This window comes from Athene noctua, chromosome 2 (genome assembly GCF_965140245.1).
Source record: "Athene noctua chromosome 2, bAthNoc1.hap1.1, whole genome shotgun sequence".
NCBI lineage: Eukaryota > Metazoa > Chordata > Aves > Strigiformes > Strigidae > Athene > Athene noctua.
This window is the reverse complement of record NC_134038.1, coordinates 157,931,225-157,951,775: the sequence shown is the minus strand read 5'-3', so window position 1 is coordinate 157,951,775 and position 20,551 is coordinate 157,931,225. Positions and strand designations below refer to the sequence as shown.

At 49.9% G+C, this 20,551-nt stretch overlaps 1 protein-coding gene across 6 annotated transcripts in view; it reads right to left on the bottom strand.

Annotated features, from left to right (window-relative positions):
* AGAP3 (ArfGAP with GTPase domain, ankyrin repeat and PH domain 3) overlaps positions 1 to 20,551 on the bottom strand; it is a 147,226-nt gene that overhangs the window by 26,511 nt on the left and 100,164 nt on the right. Inside the window, exon 12 of one of the 6 annotated variants that reach the window (XM_074900851.1) lies at positions 4,256 to 4,275. The exons of the other annotated variants lie outside the window; for them this stretch is intronic. Coding sequence (XP_074756952.1) covers positions 4,256 to 4,275 — 20 coding nt within the window. The remainder of the gene's footprint in view (positions 1 to 4,255; positions 4,276 to 20,551) is intronic. 6 annotated transcript variants of the gene reach the window in all.

Here is a 20,551-nt window from a genome sequence, read left to right as displayed (position 1 = left end):
GATGGGGTCATTGTTTTTACTTGAGCAGAAGACTGGGCCTCATCCTGTGGATACAGCTTGGCTTCAGTTCAGATTCCATCATCTTCCAGCTGGACTATCCCAATATGCTCTTCATCCGTGTACAAAGCTGCTACTAGCACGGGCTGAGGCAGCGGTGGCAGGTGTCTTTGGAGAAGGTGAGAGGCTGGCTGGGTACCTCATCTCAGCTAAGACTGCCTGCATGTTCTTCTGCCTCCCAGAAACACGAAGGCATAGATCCCTGACCATTTGCACCCTGTGACTTTCCCTAGGCCCTGCAGAGCTAAGGGCATGGACAGACGATTGTCCACAGTTATGTTTTTGTGAGGAGTGACCGACTGTCCATCCCCACCTCAGCACTGCTCTCCTGGGGCAGACAGGTGGCTGCTACAGGGCCCTGACAATGTGGAAGACACCGGGTTTGTTTGGGTGAACAGGCGTATGCTGAATTTAAAAGAGACACAAGCTGGATGACAGTTTGGGAATTCCCCCTTGTTTCATGGCCAGGGAGAACATAGGTCTTTTCTCTGAAGTGCCAGGCTCTCCTCCGGCACAGGAAGAGGGATGCCGCTGCCACACTATGTAGCAGCAGAGACTGCCAGCTGCAGGGCATAAGATGGTGATGGAGGTCACCCCAGGATGGGGTCAGGACACCCTGGCATGAAGCAAACCCTCTTTTCTCTTGTGCTGCAGCCAACAGCGCACTGCAGATTAATGCTATTCACTACCTGCCAAACCACGTCCCCAAGAGTTGTCGGTTACCACTACCCATTAACCAAAACTATAAGGTACTTGTTGTCAACTGAGCGTCACTTATTCCAAATAAAAATCACAATTACTGCAAGTCACCTTAGCGTACTGGCTCTCAAGTACTCTGTTGGTGTCCGCAGCCGGAACACGTCCCAAAGCCTCCCTAAATGCTGTGGGCGCGGGGCAGCCGTGGCTGCTTCGGACTCCGACATGCCGCGCCGGGGCTGTGCGGAGCGGGCTGGACGAGTACCTACCTCCAGCTGGTGGGAAACTCCTCAGTTCTGAGAAACCAACTGGTTCTTGAGGGGAGATGAGAGCCAATGAGCCCGGTTAAGCTGCCTGCCTGTGAAATCCCTGCTGGTAAAGACATAATTCACCACTCTCCATCAATGGGCGGTCAGCTGCCATGTGTGCAAGAATGCAGCTGTCCTGGGAGCACCCCGCGGCTGCCTTTCCCAGAGCTGCCCCCACCCCCAGAGCAGGTCTGGAGCCAGGAGAGTCTCTGTCAGGTTGGTTTTCTGAACGAAGCACTGCATGCTGTTTTGCTGGACATAGTCAGTTCCTTCCTTTTTGACAATTCCTACCAGTAACGAGGCCAAAAAACATAGGCTAACTCTTATCAACCAGAAGCACCAGGATGGACACACATCATTTGAAAGACAACTTCCAAGCTCTCCTTGGGAGATGGCAACAACGCCAAGCACCTATACAGCCCCACAAGCACGACGAGGCATGTTGTGGGAAGACAGATGTCCTTCCCAGCTCTGCCAACAGCGAATGTCTGTGAAATCACTGATCCAAACTGCAGGCGACCGAGGTTTCCCAGCCCTGCTTCTTAGCAAGGCCATCAGGATCTGCCAGCTTGCACACGGTGGGAGCCATCGCCTTTCACTGGGCCTCACAGATGCTCTGACACAGGGGAACCTCCCTCCTCTCTTAGCACTGCGTTTGGAGAGCACATTTTTGGACATATGCGCACGGTAACCGACTATATAACACCCTACCAAAGCTAATCCATGGTTGGTACAAACTGCCAGGAGAAACAGCTCTGTGTAGTCCAGACATTTCTGGGAGGACTGAAAACCAAGCTGCCTGCAGCAGGATGGGAAGCAGTTACCATTTTATGCTCCCATTTCCCAACCAAGACTCAGGGGCACATGAGATAATCCACGGCATCTCAAGCCAACACATCAGACTCATCTCTGGTTCAGATGGTGGCTGACTCCATGTACAGAGTTAGCAGGACCCCAGCAAACCAGAGAAGCCTGTGAACAGGTACTGCAGTGACGGCTGCCCCACAGAATCCTCAGGCACCAAGCGCACGCTGAGAACCACAGGCAGCCGCGGATACTCAGTCCTTCTCCAGCCTGAGCTCTGCCCGAACCAAGTGCCCGCACAGAGCCCACGCAGCTCGCTGGAGCACACCTTGTCCACTCAGCGTGCAGCTCCACCGCCTGGGAATAGCGGCTGGAGGTGAGTGTGGAAGAGGTGAATCCTCCGGGAGAACAAGCAACAGCACATCTGGACAGGGAGTCAGAAGCAGCCAGGAGCCCTCTGATTGTCTGATATTTTCTGCATAGCATAAAATTACACCACAGGTCTTCCACTAATTTACTCCTGTCTGAACTACAACATATCTTTTAGCAAATCTTCTAATCTTGATTAGAATATTGTCAGTGACAGAGAAATCACAGCAACTCCTGATAAGTAGTTCCAGTGGTTAATTACCCTCACTGTTGAAATGTGCACCTTATTTCTAGTCTGAATTGTCTTGCTTCTGCAACCCATTATTGCATCTTGGTATATTTTTATCGGATAAAGAGCCCTCTATTACCAAACTTTTATTTCTATATAGGTACTTACAGATGGTGTTGAAATAATCTCTTAATCTTTTCTCCGATACACTAAACAAATGTATCTCCTCAAATCTTTCACTACAAGGTGCATTTTGCAAGCATTTCATTGTCTTTACAGCTATTCTCTGAGCCCTTTCCAATCCATCAGCTTCATTCTCATACTGTCGACACATGAAATTCATGAACTTCAGCCCTCTAGAAGTCCTCTCCATCCCAAAACTGACAGTCACCATCAACACTTCAGAAAGACCTTGGCCACATCTTCTAGCATTCCTGAATTAAATAATTCAGACTTGCTGATTCAAACACGTCTAAATCTCCTACCTGCTGTTTAATATGCTTCCTAATTACAGTTGGAATATGAAGAATTCATCATTCTGCAATAAGATGCATCATCTTGCCTCTTCCCAGACACCAAACAGAAGTGTTCACTGAATACTTCTCTCTCTTTTTTTTTATTATTATCCATTCTACTATTTCCATACAGTAATGAACAAATGCTGGGTTTAGGATTCATTAGTCCCTAATAAACTTGAAAAACTGTCTTTAACTCTGCTGGTTAACTTTTCTTTATCCCCTTGTGCAACCATGGTAATGCAGGCTCCAGAAACTAGCCAAGAGGGGGGAACGTGAGCTGGGAAATGAGCTTCAGACACTAAATCCATCACTTTTATTTGTATGTTATGTAGAGTCTCCACAGAACATGTAAAAGTTGAAGATTAGGAACTTGGTAAGATATATGAGCAGTGACTATTCTCATGATTCACACACTAAAAATACTGTCATACAGTGATTGAGATGCTGTGGACAAGGCAGCCACTTCAGCAGACGCTCACCAAGTACAGGGCACAAGACGAGGGTAAAGTGAAGACGCATTGAGTGGTGGTGAAGGAGACCCCCCTACATTTCCACGCTGGGTTGCTGATACCAGAACAGGAAAAAGCACCAGGGAGGATACAGGAGCTGCTTTAAGCTCAACATCTGGATCTGTGTTGGAGGAGGAACCGGGATGCAAGATTGGTGTTTTATTCAAGTAAAGCAGCTCTGAGCGAGAAGGAAAGAGAGGATTCCCTCAAGGAGAAAGGCAGCAGAGATGACGGACTCAGGCAGAAGTCCACAAACTAAGAAGCTCTCAGATGCCACAGGCAGTGTCGGTCCTCCCATCAGCTGAGGCACTGATGTCCCTATGCAGAAAGGTGGTGGGTAGCTGTACCCAGCAACTGCGGTGTGCTGGTATTCTTATCTCATCGGTGACTTTGTTTCTAAAAGTTCTTAATCAACAGCCTAATTTGCTAAATGTATTTAACTTCTTCCCTAAATCTGACTGGTACTAAACGTGGTGTGGATAAGCTGGGCAGGCAACAAGGTGCACGACTTCTCCACAAGCAATGAACCCAGATAAAACGGTGAAACAAACCCTTTGTGCAGCTGTAACCAGAGCAAGTCTGGGAACGTCAAGAGCTGGAATGCTTCCCACAAAGCCAAAAGGGTCACTTTGAGGGCTGCTCATAATTAATCACTCACGGCGGATGTTAGTCTGCGGAGCTCTGGCAAAGAGCTCAATGGCAGAGCAAGCCTCCACTCGTGGTTCCAGCTGGCCATGCAGGACCACAAGTGGTGTTACCAACTACCTGCCCACTGGAGCTTTCAACTTCTGCTCAATACTTACCGATTACTTTATTATGTTGCCATTATTTTATTGCTTTTATATATATATATACACAGATGTACAAAGAACGTCAGCACAATACAGCTTGCTCCCCTCCACTTTCTTTTGTTCTTGTGCATTCTTCACTATCTGGACAGAGAAACACTGAATAGTTTATGTCTCCTCTTAACCCAGATTAATATATTTTTAAGCAGTGCAAACTTCCTTTTGATTTTAACTATGTGGTATTCAGTAAAATGTTCTTTAAAAACTCCTAATTATGATTCACTTTTTTTTTTTTTCTGTTTAAGTTCTTTCTCCCAAATGATCTGGTTCATAATTGCTTTCAGCTTTGTGAAATTGGCTCGGATATATATTTTTGTGTGTGTCTGTGCGTGTGTGTGTTTAATACTCTATTTCTGATTTGAATTCTACTCTGCCTGAACACCACCACAAAGTTAAGGTTACTTTTACCTAAGCCACTACTAAATTTTAGTTTTGTGATTCATACTCCCCATCTGCTTCGATGAGGGTAACTATGGCATTCTCCATGGGGGCTGCATTGCTTCTCTGAACCAGTAGGATTCAAAAAGTCTGAGGAAGCTTTAGTGTCACTTGGCTCAGTCCTTCAGTGACTATCACCACAATAACGTAATTTACTCTCCAATATGTTACAATGAAATACTTCAGGAACTGTTTCTGAGACACACAAACTGAAGTGCTGGGAATGAGCAGTGGGGAGTGGATGAAGGAAAAATGGTCCTTGTTTCAGACCTCTCTTCTGGTCTGTTAATATAACCAGAGATGTCACAGTCTCTGTAGAAACCTGGAGAAAATGTACAAGCAATACTGTTTAAAATACAAACCAGGAAAGATACTGTGCAGCTGAAAAGTCCAGAAGAGATCACCGAGACAGTAGTGGGGGACAGATGCTCGTGACAGGTTGCAACGATACAAATCACCGTTTGCATTTAGTGAGAAGCAGGAAGCAGAATCTGATATAAAATTGCAGGAAGGAAGGAAGCAGACACAGAACTTTCTGGGTTTGCTTCAGAAGTGCGGACCTGGGCAAGTATTGCAGCGAATGATGAAAACATTTGCACGCAGCTCACGAATACTAGCAACTGAAAAGGCCATTCAGCTTATGCTAGAATTGTATTATATTTTCTTATATAACTTCTGTTTCTAAAGCTATTCACTCTTAATGTGTTTTATACACCCTGCTTGCTTGACCCACAGAGGCTGCCTGGCACACAACATCACAACTACCTGGTGTGCACAATACCGAGAGAGACCGTGGGTCAGCCTGAAGCTCTGCACCGGTCCCCAGGAGGGGACAGAGCAAGCACTGCTCCACCTGGAGCAAGCCTGTACCAGGATGACTCTGTGCCTTGGCTGCTAGCAATGGGTTTTTCCACCTTCCTTTGGGGCATCTCAGTGCCCAGCAGTAGAATGAAGGCCCCAGCCACCAAGCCCATGGGCTGGTAGCAGAGGAGTCAGGAAGGGAGACTCCAAACAGGAGAGGCAGCCTGCCCTCCAGAAGGGATGAGCTGGCAGGAAGGCTGGGTGACAGCAGAAAGGGCATGAGTTTGGTGCCTTTAACATGTTGCTCCCCTGCCCCTCTCTCTCTTGCAGCACAAGCATGGTCTGTATGGAAGAGAAAGTTCAATTTTCTGGAAAAGGTCCTCAGTCCACCCAGATGAGTACCAGCTACCCTGTCACCCCAGTCTTCTCTGGCAATGTGGGGCAAGTTATTTATACTGCGATTTTCACAGGTGGCTACTAATTATACCCTCTTCATTTTTCCAGGTGCCCTGTGCAAGACACCCAGAGCCAGCTGTTCAGAAATGCAGGATGCTTATAACTACAACTGCAGCCGATGGGTCTGGCTTGCTGCCCCCACGCAACGAAGCTGCGTGCCCATCTGGCTTCCCTCGACACTTCCACTATCCCTGGGCTGGGCTCTGATCATCACAGCATTCTGCCTGCCCTGCTCTTTTCTTCTCTCCTCCTCACTTTCTCTGAGGCCTTTTTCCCTGTTCAGCCCTGCAATGCACAGCTCCTTTAGTCTTCTAGCAAGTAATAAGTGTATCAAGTCCCAGTAATTATCTCTAATTAGGGTTAGTGATTATACTGTTGGGTCGGAGAAAATCAATCTCTGGTTTCCCATCAGGGAGGGCAGAGAGAGCTGGGATGGGGAGGGGAAGAAGCGCTAGCAGCTCCCTCCTGTGCTCTGATTCCTCCCGCGAGCTTCTCCCTAGTCCACACTAACGGCGCTGCTCGTCCCAAGGACCAGGAGCTCCGCATGGGGAGATGGGTCTGAGCGATGGCAGTGAGGGCACAGCCCTGCTCCTTTGTTGGGCTGGACGAGGGGGAGGGCAGCCTGCTCCAGGGATGCAGAGGCTGGGCTCCCCAGCAGGGTAGTGGGGAGCAGAGACCCAAGAAGGTCCTACACCCCCTCTGGGCAGCAGGTTCATCAGGTGACGGCAGCTCACCTGAGTGATGCTCTGCAGTCCGAGTGAAGCCTGAGGTCACAAGTACAAATCATACCCCGGCATCCTTGCCCTGTGTGCTCCTGGAAAACATGACTGACCACGTGCGAGGCACACCATGGCTGTGGTTTAAAAGGTGGAAGGGTGGGACATGCTGGAAGACAGCTGTGGATGAGGGTGACTGCCAGAGCAGTCTGTCACACACCAGAGAAGCTGCCTTTTGAGAAAATTCACAATAAAGTGTGTCCATGATGCCCATCCTACAAGTCTAGTGAACTGAGTGCTCACACCTCCCAGGCAGCAAGGCTCTGGGTGTGGGCATACAAAGCAGAGGGATGGGTGAGCAGCTCTCTAAAAGATGGGCAAAGACAGCAGGTTCCGGACAGAAACCTCTGGCAACTAGCAGGTCAAAACAAAGAATGGCAGCCAGATTTCTGGCAAAGGAAGCCCTCAAGAAATAGAGCAGATCTGAAGCAAGAAAGTGCTGGCTTTTTCTCCATGCTTGTACAGAACCCTGGCCACTGGGCACAAGCTGAAACCTCATTTTCATGGCTGGACAACAATTTCTACAGCTCCTAGGAATGGTGGGAGCGGGCAGCTCTGCTCCCAGGCACGATTCCTGGCTCACCAGCTCCACAGAGGAGTCATGCTCTGACAAGGGGAGCCCAAGCTCCTTCAGGATACCAAGCAATAGATGAAGCTACTTAATACAGTCAAGATAGTTGGGTCATCAACTCTCTGAGAAAGGTAGCATCTTTGCAAACGTCTGCAGAGTCACCAGTAAAGCTGGAAAATGATACAGCAATAATAGTTTTTCTGTATGACCAAATAGGCTACCAGTATTTTCACATAATAGCTCAAGTGCAGATAAAATAGTCTTCAGATGTAATGAGGACGGACTCTAGAGGAATGCGGACTGGCAGGCAAGGAGCTGCTCTAGACTGAATACAGACTGTGGGTTTTCGTAAGGGATTTCATCCGCGTCGCTCCTTGCTGCTCTGCCTCACAGATATCCCCACATCCCTCCTCTCTTGGCTGGTGCAAATACAATCCAATTTGCACAACTCAGTAACAACTTTGCATATTCACGCAGAGTCCGGGATATCTGAGCTGAGCAGCTCAGTGTGCCTTTCCACTTTACAACCAACAGATCAGCAGTTTCAGCTGATGTGCCACAGCATGCCCCAATTCAGACCTGCAGTACTGGTATATACCTTTGCCACTCTAGATGAACCTCAAGCACCTCAGTGTATCTGATTTCATCCCTAGTAGAAAGCATTTCCTTCCTCCCACAAAGGCAGACTCATTCTGGAAAAAGCATTTTGCTCTAAAACTCTCTAAAATATACAGAAAATTAACAATTTTATGGTGTACAGAATATTGTAAACCACCGAAGATATTACAGGTAACTGAGTCCCTTGAGCAGGGAGAGGACACTTGTCCCGGAATCAACAGTTTCCCACTCAGAGGTTGTGCAGGAACAGCCAACGGTGACTAATCCGTATCCACAGGTAAACCTCTCCAAACCAAGGGGTTAACCCTACATTAGCCAACTGACCACCCTGCCACAGGAGTCACTGGGAGAAGTCCCGTGCTCAGAATAGGCCCACGTGAGTGATTTGTGAGGGGCAGGAAGGACTTGGATCAAGCAGTCAGGCTGCATCTTAATTACTGTGTTCAGTTTTGGGCCCCTCACTACAAAAAGGACATTGAATGACTCGAGCGTGTCCAGAGAAGGGCAACAGAGCTGGTGCAGGGTCTGGAGCACAGGTCTGATGGGGAGCGGCTGAGGGAACTGGGGGGTTTAGTCTGGAGAAGAGGAGGCTGAGGGGAGACCTCATCGCCCTCTGCAGCTCCCTGAAAGGAGGGTGCAGAGACCTGGGGATGAGCCTCTTGAACCAAGAACAAGCAACAGGACAAGAGGGAATGGCCTCAAGCTGCATCGGGGCAGGGTTGGACTGGCTCTTAGGAAGCATTTCTTTGCAGAAGGGGTTGTTGGGTGTTGGAATGGGCTGCCCAGGGCAGGGGTGGAGTCCCCATCCCTGGAGGGGTTGAAGAGTCGGGTTGACCCAGCGCTGAGGGATCTGGTGGAGTTGAGAACGGTCAGTGTGAGGTTCATGGTTGGACTGGATGATCTTCAAGGTCTTTTCCAATTGAGATAATTCTTTGATTCTGTGATTCTGTTTGCGCTCTGCCTCAGCACAGAGCCCAGGGAGCGATGGCCAGGCGGCACAGCCTCCACATCGAGTCTGCACCGCTGTTTAGTTCAAACCAGGCCGGTGCCTTTGGTTCACGTGCCTGAGCAGTCTCTGAGCACACCAAACAGATGCCTTTCAGGTGAAACTAAACACAAATACCTGCTGCAGCACTGCATCTAAGATGTTCTAACCACTGCAGGACATCCAGTTCCTCAGCCCAGGCTGGAGCTGGACTGCAGTACACTCCCTGCACCCCGGGCAACAGGTAGAGTGCACCCAGCACGTCCTCACCCACCGATGACTGGAAAATCCCATCCCCTTGGTCTGCAGTGGGGACATAGCTCAGCGCAGTGGTGCCGACCAACAGCTCTATGCAAGTGCCACCTCATCGAGGCACAAAGGTGATTGTTGCACAGGCCTGTGCTTGCACATCTCCTGCCCATGTACAAGATAGTGGGCTGGAGATGAATCGGCAGACCAGGGGCCAGCGCACACCTGAGGATGATGGGGATGATGAGGAGGAGTGATGTGGTCTGTTATCTTCAAGACCTCCAAAGGATTTATTGTGGGATCAAGGTGCCCAAAAGAATGACCAAGAAGGCAGCAGGGTAAGTAGGGGCAGCCCAAGGCTAAGGAGCTGAAGATTTCCTTTGGGGACATGGTATTTAACCAATACAGTGCTGCAAAATTCCCAGAACTACTGTTCAAGTCACTTACACCCACACCTGTCAAAAATGGACACTGTAGAGTTCCTCCTGTTCTAAGTGCCCAGGTGGAGACTCTGAGGACTGATAAAATGGAGTTTACTGCTCACAGCTACACTTTAAAGGGCTAAAAAAAGGCTAAGTTCTTGGGAAAGAAAAAGCAATTCTTAGGCTCTAAACTGGGGGCACATACTTAACGGATGCTCTCAACAATTTTGGCTTTATCTTCTCTTTGCCTCAGTTTTCCTTCTACAAAAAGAAATAGTAATAGCTGAGAGAACAGAGTTACAGTGCTTGGAAACATGAAATTCATCCTAACTCTAGCATATGCCTAGCAAATAAAACCTCAAACTGATCTGGCATATCTCAGTCCTTCGGATTTCTGTCCACCACAGGAACCAGGCACCATGGTTTGCTGGAACCACCCTGCCTCATGTCATCCCAATGCACTCCTCCTCTCCCCCACAAAGTCCCAACAATTTCTAGTTTCTACTAACACAAATCCTTGATGCAATGGCTCCAACCTCACATTTGGATTCATCCTCCTACTTTAGGCAGCCAGATAATAATTCGTAAGATGTTACCATATGACTGTTACAGTGAATTTATAATATTTCTAATATACATATGAATTTCTAGTATTTTATACATGATTCATGATGCAAAATATTAATTAAAGATAAATTTTACTAAATCTCCAATCTCTGCTTCATCTTCAGACTACAAACAACCCTTTAAGACACTGTTGGGAATGACAAGGGTCCCACACCAACAAACACCACAGACAGACCCTCACCCTCTTCCTTTCAGCTTTGGTGTCCCCACATCTGAGTTCTGGGCCCTTGGCTGAACAGCAACAACTAACATTGAACTTTTCCAGTCAGACCCAACAGACAGCAAAGCAAGCTAGGCGAAATCACAGCCAGCTGGGGTTCAACACCAGGCTCCCAGCCAGTGGCACTCAGCCCTGCTCAGAGAAGTGTGTCCCCGCCTCGCTCCTGCCGGAAGCATCGGTGCCAGCCAGCCCCTCTGCACATGCCTGCCCATGCCTGGGGAGCCAGGAGGAGTGAGGAGATGAGGGGAAGCCCGGCTGGAAGCCGACCTCGGCCTAGTGCACACACCCTGGCAACTTCAGAAGTTGCTGCTGCTGCTGTCCATGGAGCTGCTTGCCACGGTAGCCAGGCAAATCAAGCTGAAAACCTCTGTTTAAATCAAACTGCACTGCACTGAAGGAGGCTGGGCACGAGCTGGCAGCCCATTTCAATGTCAAAGGTGACGAGAGAAAACTGAGCATCCCTAGATATTTAACCGACTTAACACAGGGTGCCAGGGAAGGCCTGTCTGAATTCTCAGGCTGAGTGAAGTGGCCACAAACATCAAAATATGGAGCAGAAGCTGCCTGCTTCTCCAAGCAAGGAGATCCTGCAGCAGTAGGTCTGGAAGGAGGGAAGGAGTATCCACATCTGGTACTAAAAGAGCTGTGCCGGGGCACTGAACCAACCCTGGTCCTGAGCAGAGCCACCAGCTAATGGGGCAGGGCTGGAAAGCCTGCTCTGTCTTGCCTTCTGCCAGCTAGTTCACAGGCACCAAAATAAAGAGTGTAGTGTTAGAGGATTCCTGCCTCTGAATAGGAAATACTGAAACAATGAGAGGTAGCCATAGATTTTAAGAGCAGGTCCTACCACCATGCAGGGAACAGAGCAGCCACAGGATTACAGGCAAATCATGGGGGCAGCAAGCTCATTTTGAAGACACCATACAGAATCACAGAATCATTCATGTTGGAAAAGACCCTTGGGATTATCGAGTCCAACCCTCAGCCCTACTCTGCAAAGTTCTCCCCTGCACCATAGCCCCCAACGTCTCATCCAAACGACCCTTCAACACCTCCAGGGATGGTGACTCCAGCCCTTCCCTGGGCAGCCTATTCCCCTGTCTGAGCACTCTTTCTGGGAAAATTTTTTTCCTAATGTCCAGCCACCTTGACCAGCTGGCTTTCCTTGCGAAGTGAGCAAGCACACGCGTACACTGGGGATGTTCTTTGTGTTCCTGGAACCCTGCCACGGCAGGGTGAGATGTGCTGCTTCTGCAGGCATGGGCTGTTTGCAGGGTGGGACAGGCAACTTTATTCCAGAAGTGAGAGCTGAGCTCTTCCTCCTCAGTACCCAAATACCCATTCTTTCGTAGATTAATGACCCTGCTCTGACCTGAAGGAATACATTGTGCAGCCACAACCAGGAGAAAGGCACAAAACGATCCCACCAGCCTCCCGTCTGCCATGACCTGCACCACCCTGCTCTCTGCTGCCTCTTCTTCCCTCAATGTCATTGTCCCCCATGGTGAGCAGCGGTATGCCAGGGAAACAGGTTTTCCCTTTTCTTTGTTAATTCTTCCCTCATTACATTTGAAATTCCACAATCAGTGTGCACTGTAATTGTCGAATTTGATGCTAATGATTAATGAATTAAACATGGATCCATCAATTAGTCCTCGGAGAATAATTCTGCATAAAGCAGCGGATAATGTAATTACAGTAACAAAGATAATGAGATGTTAACATCGACGGAGCCCGACGTGACATGATCACAGCAGGCTCAGCAACCCCGGCCTGGGGGAGCCAATCCCTCACTCTGCAGAGGCAGAGCATCGGGGGGCACTTGCACCGGGCCTGGCAGAGGGGGGGGCCCGCTGCTGTGATGCTCCCCCCCAGCACTAGCGGCCAGGCAGGCACCGGCAAGGTGCTCTCCTCCCGTCTGCCTTCTGCAAACATGCTCCCAGGCTATCTGCTCTGGAAGCGACAACGAAGCCTGCTGCTAGGCGCCAGCACGAATCCGGCAAAATTCCCGCAGCCGCTTGGAAACGCAGCGCCGTCTCCAGCCCAGGCTGGGCTCCCAGGCGCTTTGCTGAGCGGCTGAGACCAGCGTGGGCTCTCCATCACCCCATCTGGCACAACCGCCAAGGGGTGAGGCGAGTTCCCCCCGCGCAGCGCATCGAGGGCTCTCCTGGAGGGGCCTGAGGAGCCCGGCCGGCTGGCTGCGGCCGGCAAGTCGGCGCGAGCACTCAAAACGCAGCCAGGGGACAGCCGGACCCTCGGCACTTCAGAACAAATACGAGCATCAGCCCAGAGCTCAGACGCCACACGCCAAGCAGTGCCCCCACCACCACAGACACACTTTAGAAAATGCTCTCCCTCAGCTACAGAAGCAATCCTGCAGCAGCAGGAGGAGGAGGAGGAGGGCTCGCAGGCAGCCTGCCCTGACACACGTGTCAGACCATGCGGACTGTCAGACCATGCGGACTGTTCCTCATGGGGAAGGTGACCAAGCAGCTCCCACATAAAAGACTCCAGTGCTTAAGCTCCCACCCCTGCACTGAGACCAGCTCAGCTCATTCTGCTCGGCCTCCTCCGCGCCGCAGACGCTCGTGCAGCTCTCCCACACTGCAAATCCTAAGGGAGGCTCATGGTCCTCATCGAGCTGGAGAGCCCCACGCTGAGCCACCAGAGAGATAGGCAGAGCTTTTGCCTTTAACCTCCTCCCCTCATACCATGCTCTGGCTCTCCCATGCTTTGTTTGCTTTAGTCCCCTCTCCGTGCCACCTAGCCCAGCTGCCTGGGCAATGCTGGCCAGAAAATCTCACTTGGGACTGGTGCATTAGCTCAGCATTTCTGGCTGAGGTAGAGCATCTGCACTGCTTCTGCCTGCTAGATCAGACAGCCTTCTGCTGTCGGAAACTATGTCTCCATGTAGCTGCTTGCAAGCACAACAACCTCAGCAATCTCTGCTGATTTCTCCTTAAACTTCCACTTCTCATTTGAAGGCAGATTTTCCAGCGTTCAGCTGCTTGGCTTCCTTTTACGTTGCTCAGCTGCAATGCAGTCTCAAGGAATAGGCTCGTGTGCTCTGTGCATGCCCATGTGAAGTGTGCACGGAAGTACACGCACATGCATCCACACCACATTTTCAAGCAGTATGCTTCATGCCCTTTTCCCCTGTCTTGACTGCTTGGGAGTAGGTCCCTACAAACCTCTGCAAAGCAAGAACTCAGGGCTGCAGCTGTGCTGAGACCAGTCTCTCAACGCTGATTGACACTGTCTCCTTATTTTTCTTGTGCTACCATCTGTCCTTCCCCACTACAAAAATCCTTTTCATCCAGTCTGCACTTTAAGTAAGAGCTGCCCTCATTCTCCAAGCCAGAAACACACACTGAACGAGGTACAGATGGGGCAAAGGAGCAGAAAGGGTGAGCTTGCTGAATTACAGCAGGTACATCTGGGGATCCCTTAAGAAAAGTGCAAGAGAAGGGATATTCCAGTGGGAAGAGGACCTGCAGGGATCTGAAGGAGACACCTGAACCAGCACTGCCACACATGCAGTGAATACCTGCCACCAGGCTCCCTACTCACAGCCAATTTATACCCAGAAAACAGCATCCTTAAGCTCTGGCAGCAAGACCTACACAATCCTTTCCCACCCACCCCAACTTGGGTTTGCCTGGCGCCAGAGGCACTGCGAGGTGCTGCTTGCACTCAGGCCTACATCACCTTGCGAAGCTGCGTGTCCAGAGGCACCGCTGAGAGAAGCTGCCCATGCTTGGTGTGCCCAGCATCTGGCCCAGTACTGCTCCAGCCCAGAAACCTGGAATAACACAGGTGTTGCCATCACTGCACCATAGCCAGCACTATTTCACCTGACGAGGGACTTACAAGACCGAGCAGTAATTGGCAAGAACTCTTTCTCAGCCTTCTCCAAAGGCCAGTACCCATGTGTGCTCTTCCTTTAAGACTTGAGGAGTCTCTGCAATTCCCACTGCTTGTGAAGAACTTCCACTAGCCACTTCAAAGTCCTTTAGCAAGTATCACTGTCCTTTTAGAACACACTGACTCTAAAAAGGCAGATGCAGGGATGCTCTGACTAACTTAGGTGCTTTTGGTGGTCTCACTTCTAGTTGTGGAAAATTAGACAAACAGGCAAGCACAGATGGTTCCCTCAAAGTCTCTGTGAGTCTTTGACATGAACAGGGTTGAATATATGTGTCTATTCCGATGCAGCCTGATTTGCAGCATGAGCAATTGCTTCTCCTGGCACCTGGTGCTGCTGTGGTATTAGGTCTGGGGAATCAGAGCACCAGGATGCCTCTTCTGTGCTCATGCTGCCCATCACCTGCCCAGCAGTGCTGAGAAGGAGAAAAAGGGAGCAGGGGATGGAGTTGCTGGTAGGAAAGGCGGGCAGGAACGGCTGGGAGCAGGAAGAAGAGAGCAGAGGAGGAGAGCACAGGCAGGAGAGAAGAGGTCAGCAAGAAAGGAGCCGCATCCACCAGCTGTTGGAAGAAGTGCCTTGTTCTTACATCCCAGCACAACCCAGGTACCCAGGGAAGAGCTGAGCATCTTCCCAGCCAGCACTGCCTCCCACCTCCGGATGTGTTCAGAGAGTAGTGCTCACTGGCCCAGTCCTTCACCAGATTGAGGGTGTCAATCTGCTGATGAGACAAAGAGCAGGAGGTCTGCTCTTCAGAAAAGGATGGGGTTTTTAGCTGTATTACAAAAATGTAGTAAAGGGGGGGAAAAAAGACTATCTTTGAAGATACCAAAAGTTGGAAAATGCTAAAATGGAGTTGGTCGGGGCAATTCTAGCATAAGCCACGTGCATACACACTGTATTGCAGCCTAAGGGGGTGGCGTGTCCCACAGACACCCAGCACGGGCCAGGCAGGGCACCCCCTGGGCAAGGACAGCTCGCCTGGAATGGGGGGAGAAAGGGAGAAGGGACTCGGGGGACGGGGACACCGGTGAGTGCTCTGCAGCCTGGGGGAGGCCAGGTCTCTGCCGCACACCTCTCACATGACAGCACCCTCACAAGCGCCTGCAGCCCAGTGCGGTGCCTTCCTGCCTCTGCAGCACTGGTGCAGGGGCAACAACCAGCTGCAGCACCAGGGCTGTGCCAATGCCAAAAAACTGTTCCTAAAAGCTCCAGCTGGTACTGGAGAGGAGCATGTGGTTTGGATGCGCACCTGGTGCTGGGGTGGGGGCCTGTGAACTGCCACCCAAGCCCTGGTGATGGCTGACGGTGCTGACCCTTCCCAGGAGACACGTCAGGCCTAGCAGCACAGCCATGGTCTGCGCCGTCCTCCCACGAGGACAGGCAGGAGCCCCCACCCTGACGGCGAGGGGGGTGCTGCTGTCAGCGGGGATGGGAAAACCCACGGCTGCCCCCACCATACTGGGCCAGGACCATGCAGGAACAGCCCTGGCTGTGGCGCAGACGCAGGGGAGGGACGGAGGAGCACAGGTAGAGCTGTGCAAGATGGGGCCATGGCAGAGCTTGTGCTGCTGAACTCCACCAGCACCTGTAAGCAGGGGTGTCCAGCGGCTTCAGGTGCGTTTGGAAGGTGCCAACCAGTGCCCGCTAGAGAGGATTTCTCCCACAGATACACCAGGTAGTGCCCATTTTACACAGGGCCTTTAGACTGTGCCAGGAACTGGCCACCCTCTTTGGGGTTCCCTCCTCATGTCTCAGGGTGAAGCTGGCCATAAATGCCAGTGCTTCCCACTCTGTTTTGACTAGTTACCTCCACGCAATACACCCTGAATATTCCTATCTTGCCTCAACAGCAAGGAAGACTTCACTGTTAAATACAGTTCACTAAGCAAGGCTAAAACATCTCAATTTTCACTCCAAATTCAGAAATGGTTACAAAGAGTAAAAACATTTAACACTGTCTTAGTGCAAGAGCACTTCATGTTTGCACCCCTACCTAGCTCCAAAAGCTGGGGTTCAGGACCCACATGACCACCCTCTCCATCAGAGCTAACCAATCCAAACTCTGAAGCTGACATGGAAGCTGACAACCAGCCTTCTCTCTGCTGTGGCGTGCTTCCCTGCCTAACCTGAAGCTGTCTGTGGGGTACCTCTCCTTCTGCCAAGGCCTGCCTGGGCTCCCATTTCATGCCAATGCAGTACCAATGGTTTATTGAGGCACTCAATACTCAAAGCACTTCTTGGTCTGTTTTTATATTAAGAGTAACACTTTACAAATCGCAAGAAGCATTTACTCTCTTTGTGACTCTATCCATGTATTGCTTATACCTTTAACATATTCTCAGCCTTCATGCACATCAGTCGCAATATATTCTCATCTAAGTGATGAGACGTTTTGTTCAGGCACGCTCATGAAAGCGAGTTCCACCCCCTCCGCCTGCAGTTTTCTAAGAATCCAGTGTTACATTCCCCTTCTTCCCCGTGTGCCTCCCAGGATAAGGCCACTCATTCTCTTGATGTGGGATGCTTGGCCCAAAGAAGCCTTGTGATCACCACTGCAGAAGGTGGAGCACGTACATGTGACACCCTCCCACAGAATCACAGAATGATCTCGGTTGGAAAAGACCTTGAAGATTATCCAGTCCAACCATGAACCTCACACTGACCGTTCTCAACTCCACCAGATCCCTCAGCACTATGTCAGTCCCACCCTAGGGATGCCTTGAACAGAGAAATTATTTCATCGTTGTCTCTGACCACATCTGTGCCACTAAAAGGATTCTTTTTAGAGTAGAACACAGGAGCCATCAGGGCCCTTGCTTAAGAACCTGTGTCAGTGTGGGGCAGTGAGCAGGACAGCAGAGTGCCCTGGGGTGGACCCCTCTCCTAGCTTGCCTGGTGCAGCCCGGACCCTGACCTGTACCAGCCGTGGGGCTGCCCCGTTCACACGAAGCAGCCCAGGTAGTGCTCCACCGTGGAAATGTCAGCCTGCAGCAGCGGCCTGGTCAACCCCCAGCCCTGAAAGACATCCCTCTGGAGATGTGGCACTAGCAATGTCATCCCTCAGTCTGGAGACTCCACGGCACAACTAAGCTTTTGCCTACACTTGGTAACTCTCTCTCCCCAAAAGCTGTGCCCAAGCCATGTGCGGGCCTGCAATGGTCCCTTGGGTGTTGTCCAGGAGAGTCCTTGCTGTAAGCCAGAACCGTGTCAGGAACACCCAACGGCTCAGCAGTCAGCATGGCTGAACCATAATGCCACAGGATCAAGCGGTTCAATGGCAGTTCATAACAATTTTCCAAAGAAAACCTCATGAACAAGAAGGTGGCAGGAAAGTGCCATGGAAATATCTGGGAGATGCTCATAGAAAGCATATCCAGAAATGTTCTCAGGCAAGCTGAGACCTTAAGACCTCATCACCCTCTACAACTCCCTGAAAGGAGGGTGCAGAGAGCTGGGGATGAGTCTCTTGAACCAAGGAACAAGCAACAGGACAAGAGGGAATGGCCTCAAGCTGCACCAGGGCAGGGTTAGACTGGCTATTAGGAAGCATTTCTTTGCAGAAGGGGTTGTTGGGGGTTGGAATGGGCTGCCCAGGGCAGGGGTGGAGTCCCCATCCCTGGAGGGGTTGAAGAGTTGGCTTGACCCAGCGCTGAGGGATCTGGTGGAGTTGAGAACGGTCAGTGTGAGGTTAATGGTTGGACTGGAGGATCTTCAAGGTCTTTTCTAACTGAGATGATTCTTTGATTCTGCCTGATCCCCTTGGCCAGCACTTCCCAGGCATCCTCTTGGACTTCCAGGACATAACTGGGGAGACAGCAAGCACAGTGCACAAACAGCAGATCTTGTGTTGAGACCAAAATAAAGAACACGCCACTCAAGTCTACGGAGGTCGAGGCATGGGGCTTCGCTTCCCAGGCTGGACTGCTTGGTCAGGCCTAACTCTGCGCACAGCACTGCCTGCAACTAACACAGCAGGCAAGGAGTACAAGCTGGCAGAGGTGACACGGGCCAGTCACCTGTGCTTTAGGATTTCTTGATGTTGAAGGGTTTGATTTAGGGTTCAGCCGTAAACGTTGTACTAATGCTGGTTATTTGCACTTAGTTAGTTCTAAACCAGTTAACAGAACCTATGATTGATCTCTACTACTTGTCTATCTCTGGATAGTCTCTTTACCAGTGAAATTTCATACAAGAATAAAAGTTAGGAGGACATTACAGTTGTAAAGTGAAGAAAAAATATCACAGCAAAGTAGAGACCACTCTGCCAGGAGCTCTTGACAGCTCATGAGGAGATTAGGTGCTCCAGAGCTTTCAGTCACCAACTTCCAAAACTTTGATCAAATGCCGATATGTTTTCCAAGGGATAAAGAAAAGTTTCTAATTGAGGACAAAACTTCTGTTTCTAGGCAATCTTTGAATCAAATCTCTGAAGATTTACAGCTCTTGGAGACAAATTTTGATGTTGACAACACAGAATCACCACATGGCAGAGGTTGGAAGGGACTTCTGGAGGTCGTCTTGCTCAAGCAGGACCATCAAAGCCAGTTGCCCTGGACTGTGACTAGATGGGTTTTTATTACCTCTGAGGAGAGACTACACAACCTCTCTGGGCACATACACCATCACATTTGCATATACATTCCACAAAAAGTAACCTTAGGTGGACGTAAAGCAGCTGCAAAGTCTGACAATGTTCTTTACCTCCAAAAACAGGGTTTACAATGGGAACCTAAAATAAAACAACCTTGACTACAGTCAGGGTACAATCATCCACTGCGCTCAGAGTCCCACAGGTTTCACAAATAAAAGCTTCCCCGTTCTTACTTTATTTAGCTCCAAGTTGTACCATCTGTACCTACTCTGGACGTTATTTTGAATTATCACCAGAGTGCTGCGTATGTGTATTTTATCCACATACAGATATTTTATCTTTTTTTTCTCCTCTCCCATCTACTACTTCTTTTCTTGCCCTTGGGTAAGGACTGAGCATGCAGTGGACGTTAATTAGCACATTCACTTACCTTGGCAGAGTTCAGGTCACAAAGAAACCACAGACCACCTGCTCTGAACTTTGAACACAGGCCACTAGGTTTTACCCAGGCACTCCTGGTGTAAGACAGCAAATCATTCAGGTCTCCAAAGCTAATGTCCTCTGAAGATTAACTTGTGCACTAGCAAAGAACTGCAAATTTTGAGGTGGTTCCTCTCCAGCTGCCCAAAGCATGTATGAGATGAGATGCCCAGTGGACCCCAGTAACAGTCCCATCCCTAGCCCCCAAGGCAGCAGAACTGCAAAGTCCCTGCCAGTTTGAAGCAGGGCAGATTACGTAGCAATCCCAAATCCAGTACTCTGCATATTATCCAGTCTGCATTACAGGGATATGAGCAAGTCACCTCAGAGGATTTTTATCATGTCAGTGCACTTACCGTGGCGACTGCATCGTCAGCTGCAATCAGTCTTGGTGGCATCAGAGTAAGTTGAAAGAATTCCTCAGAAAACATCTTACCATTTGTGTACCAGAAGAAAAAACCTTTCTTACCAATGCAGACAACCACCCAAAGTCAAGATACGTAAAATCTGATTAAGACTGCTGTCTTAATGCTGAGCCCCGTCCTGATGCATATGCTCTGGGTAGCACAGCAGTGATGCTCTGCTCAGGGGCCCAGAGAGAAGACAGTAAACAAGGGATCTCAAATCCACAGATTTCTACATGAGAAAAGACCACAGTATCCAGCCAGTTTGATCCCCTGCACACACACATGCAGCAACAGACACATGAGCTGGATTAAAGCATATCTTGTAGAAAGATAACTAATCTCGTTTTAAAGGCTTCAAGCAGTGCTAAGTCCACCAGCTCTCCAGATAAACCATTCCAACATTTAATTACCCTCCCTGCTAGGAAACTACATCTCCTCTCAAGTTTAAATTGCTATAACTTCAGCCTCCACGCACTGCGTCTCCTCAAGCTTTGTCAACCAGACTGAAAGGCCTCGCACAGCGCTCGCTTCCAGGCGCTGGTTTTCCAAGCAGCGGTAATCAGTAATCAAGTCACATCTCAATCTGCTCTTGTGAGCCCAACAGGACTGAGCTGACTGTTGAAAGCAGGATACAGGGTTATGTGAGC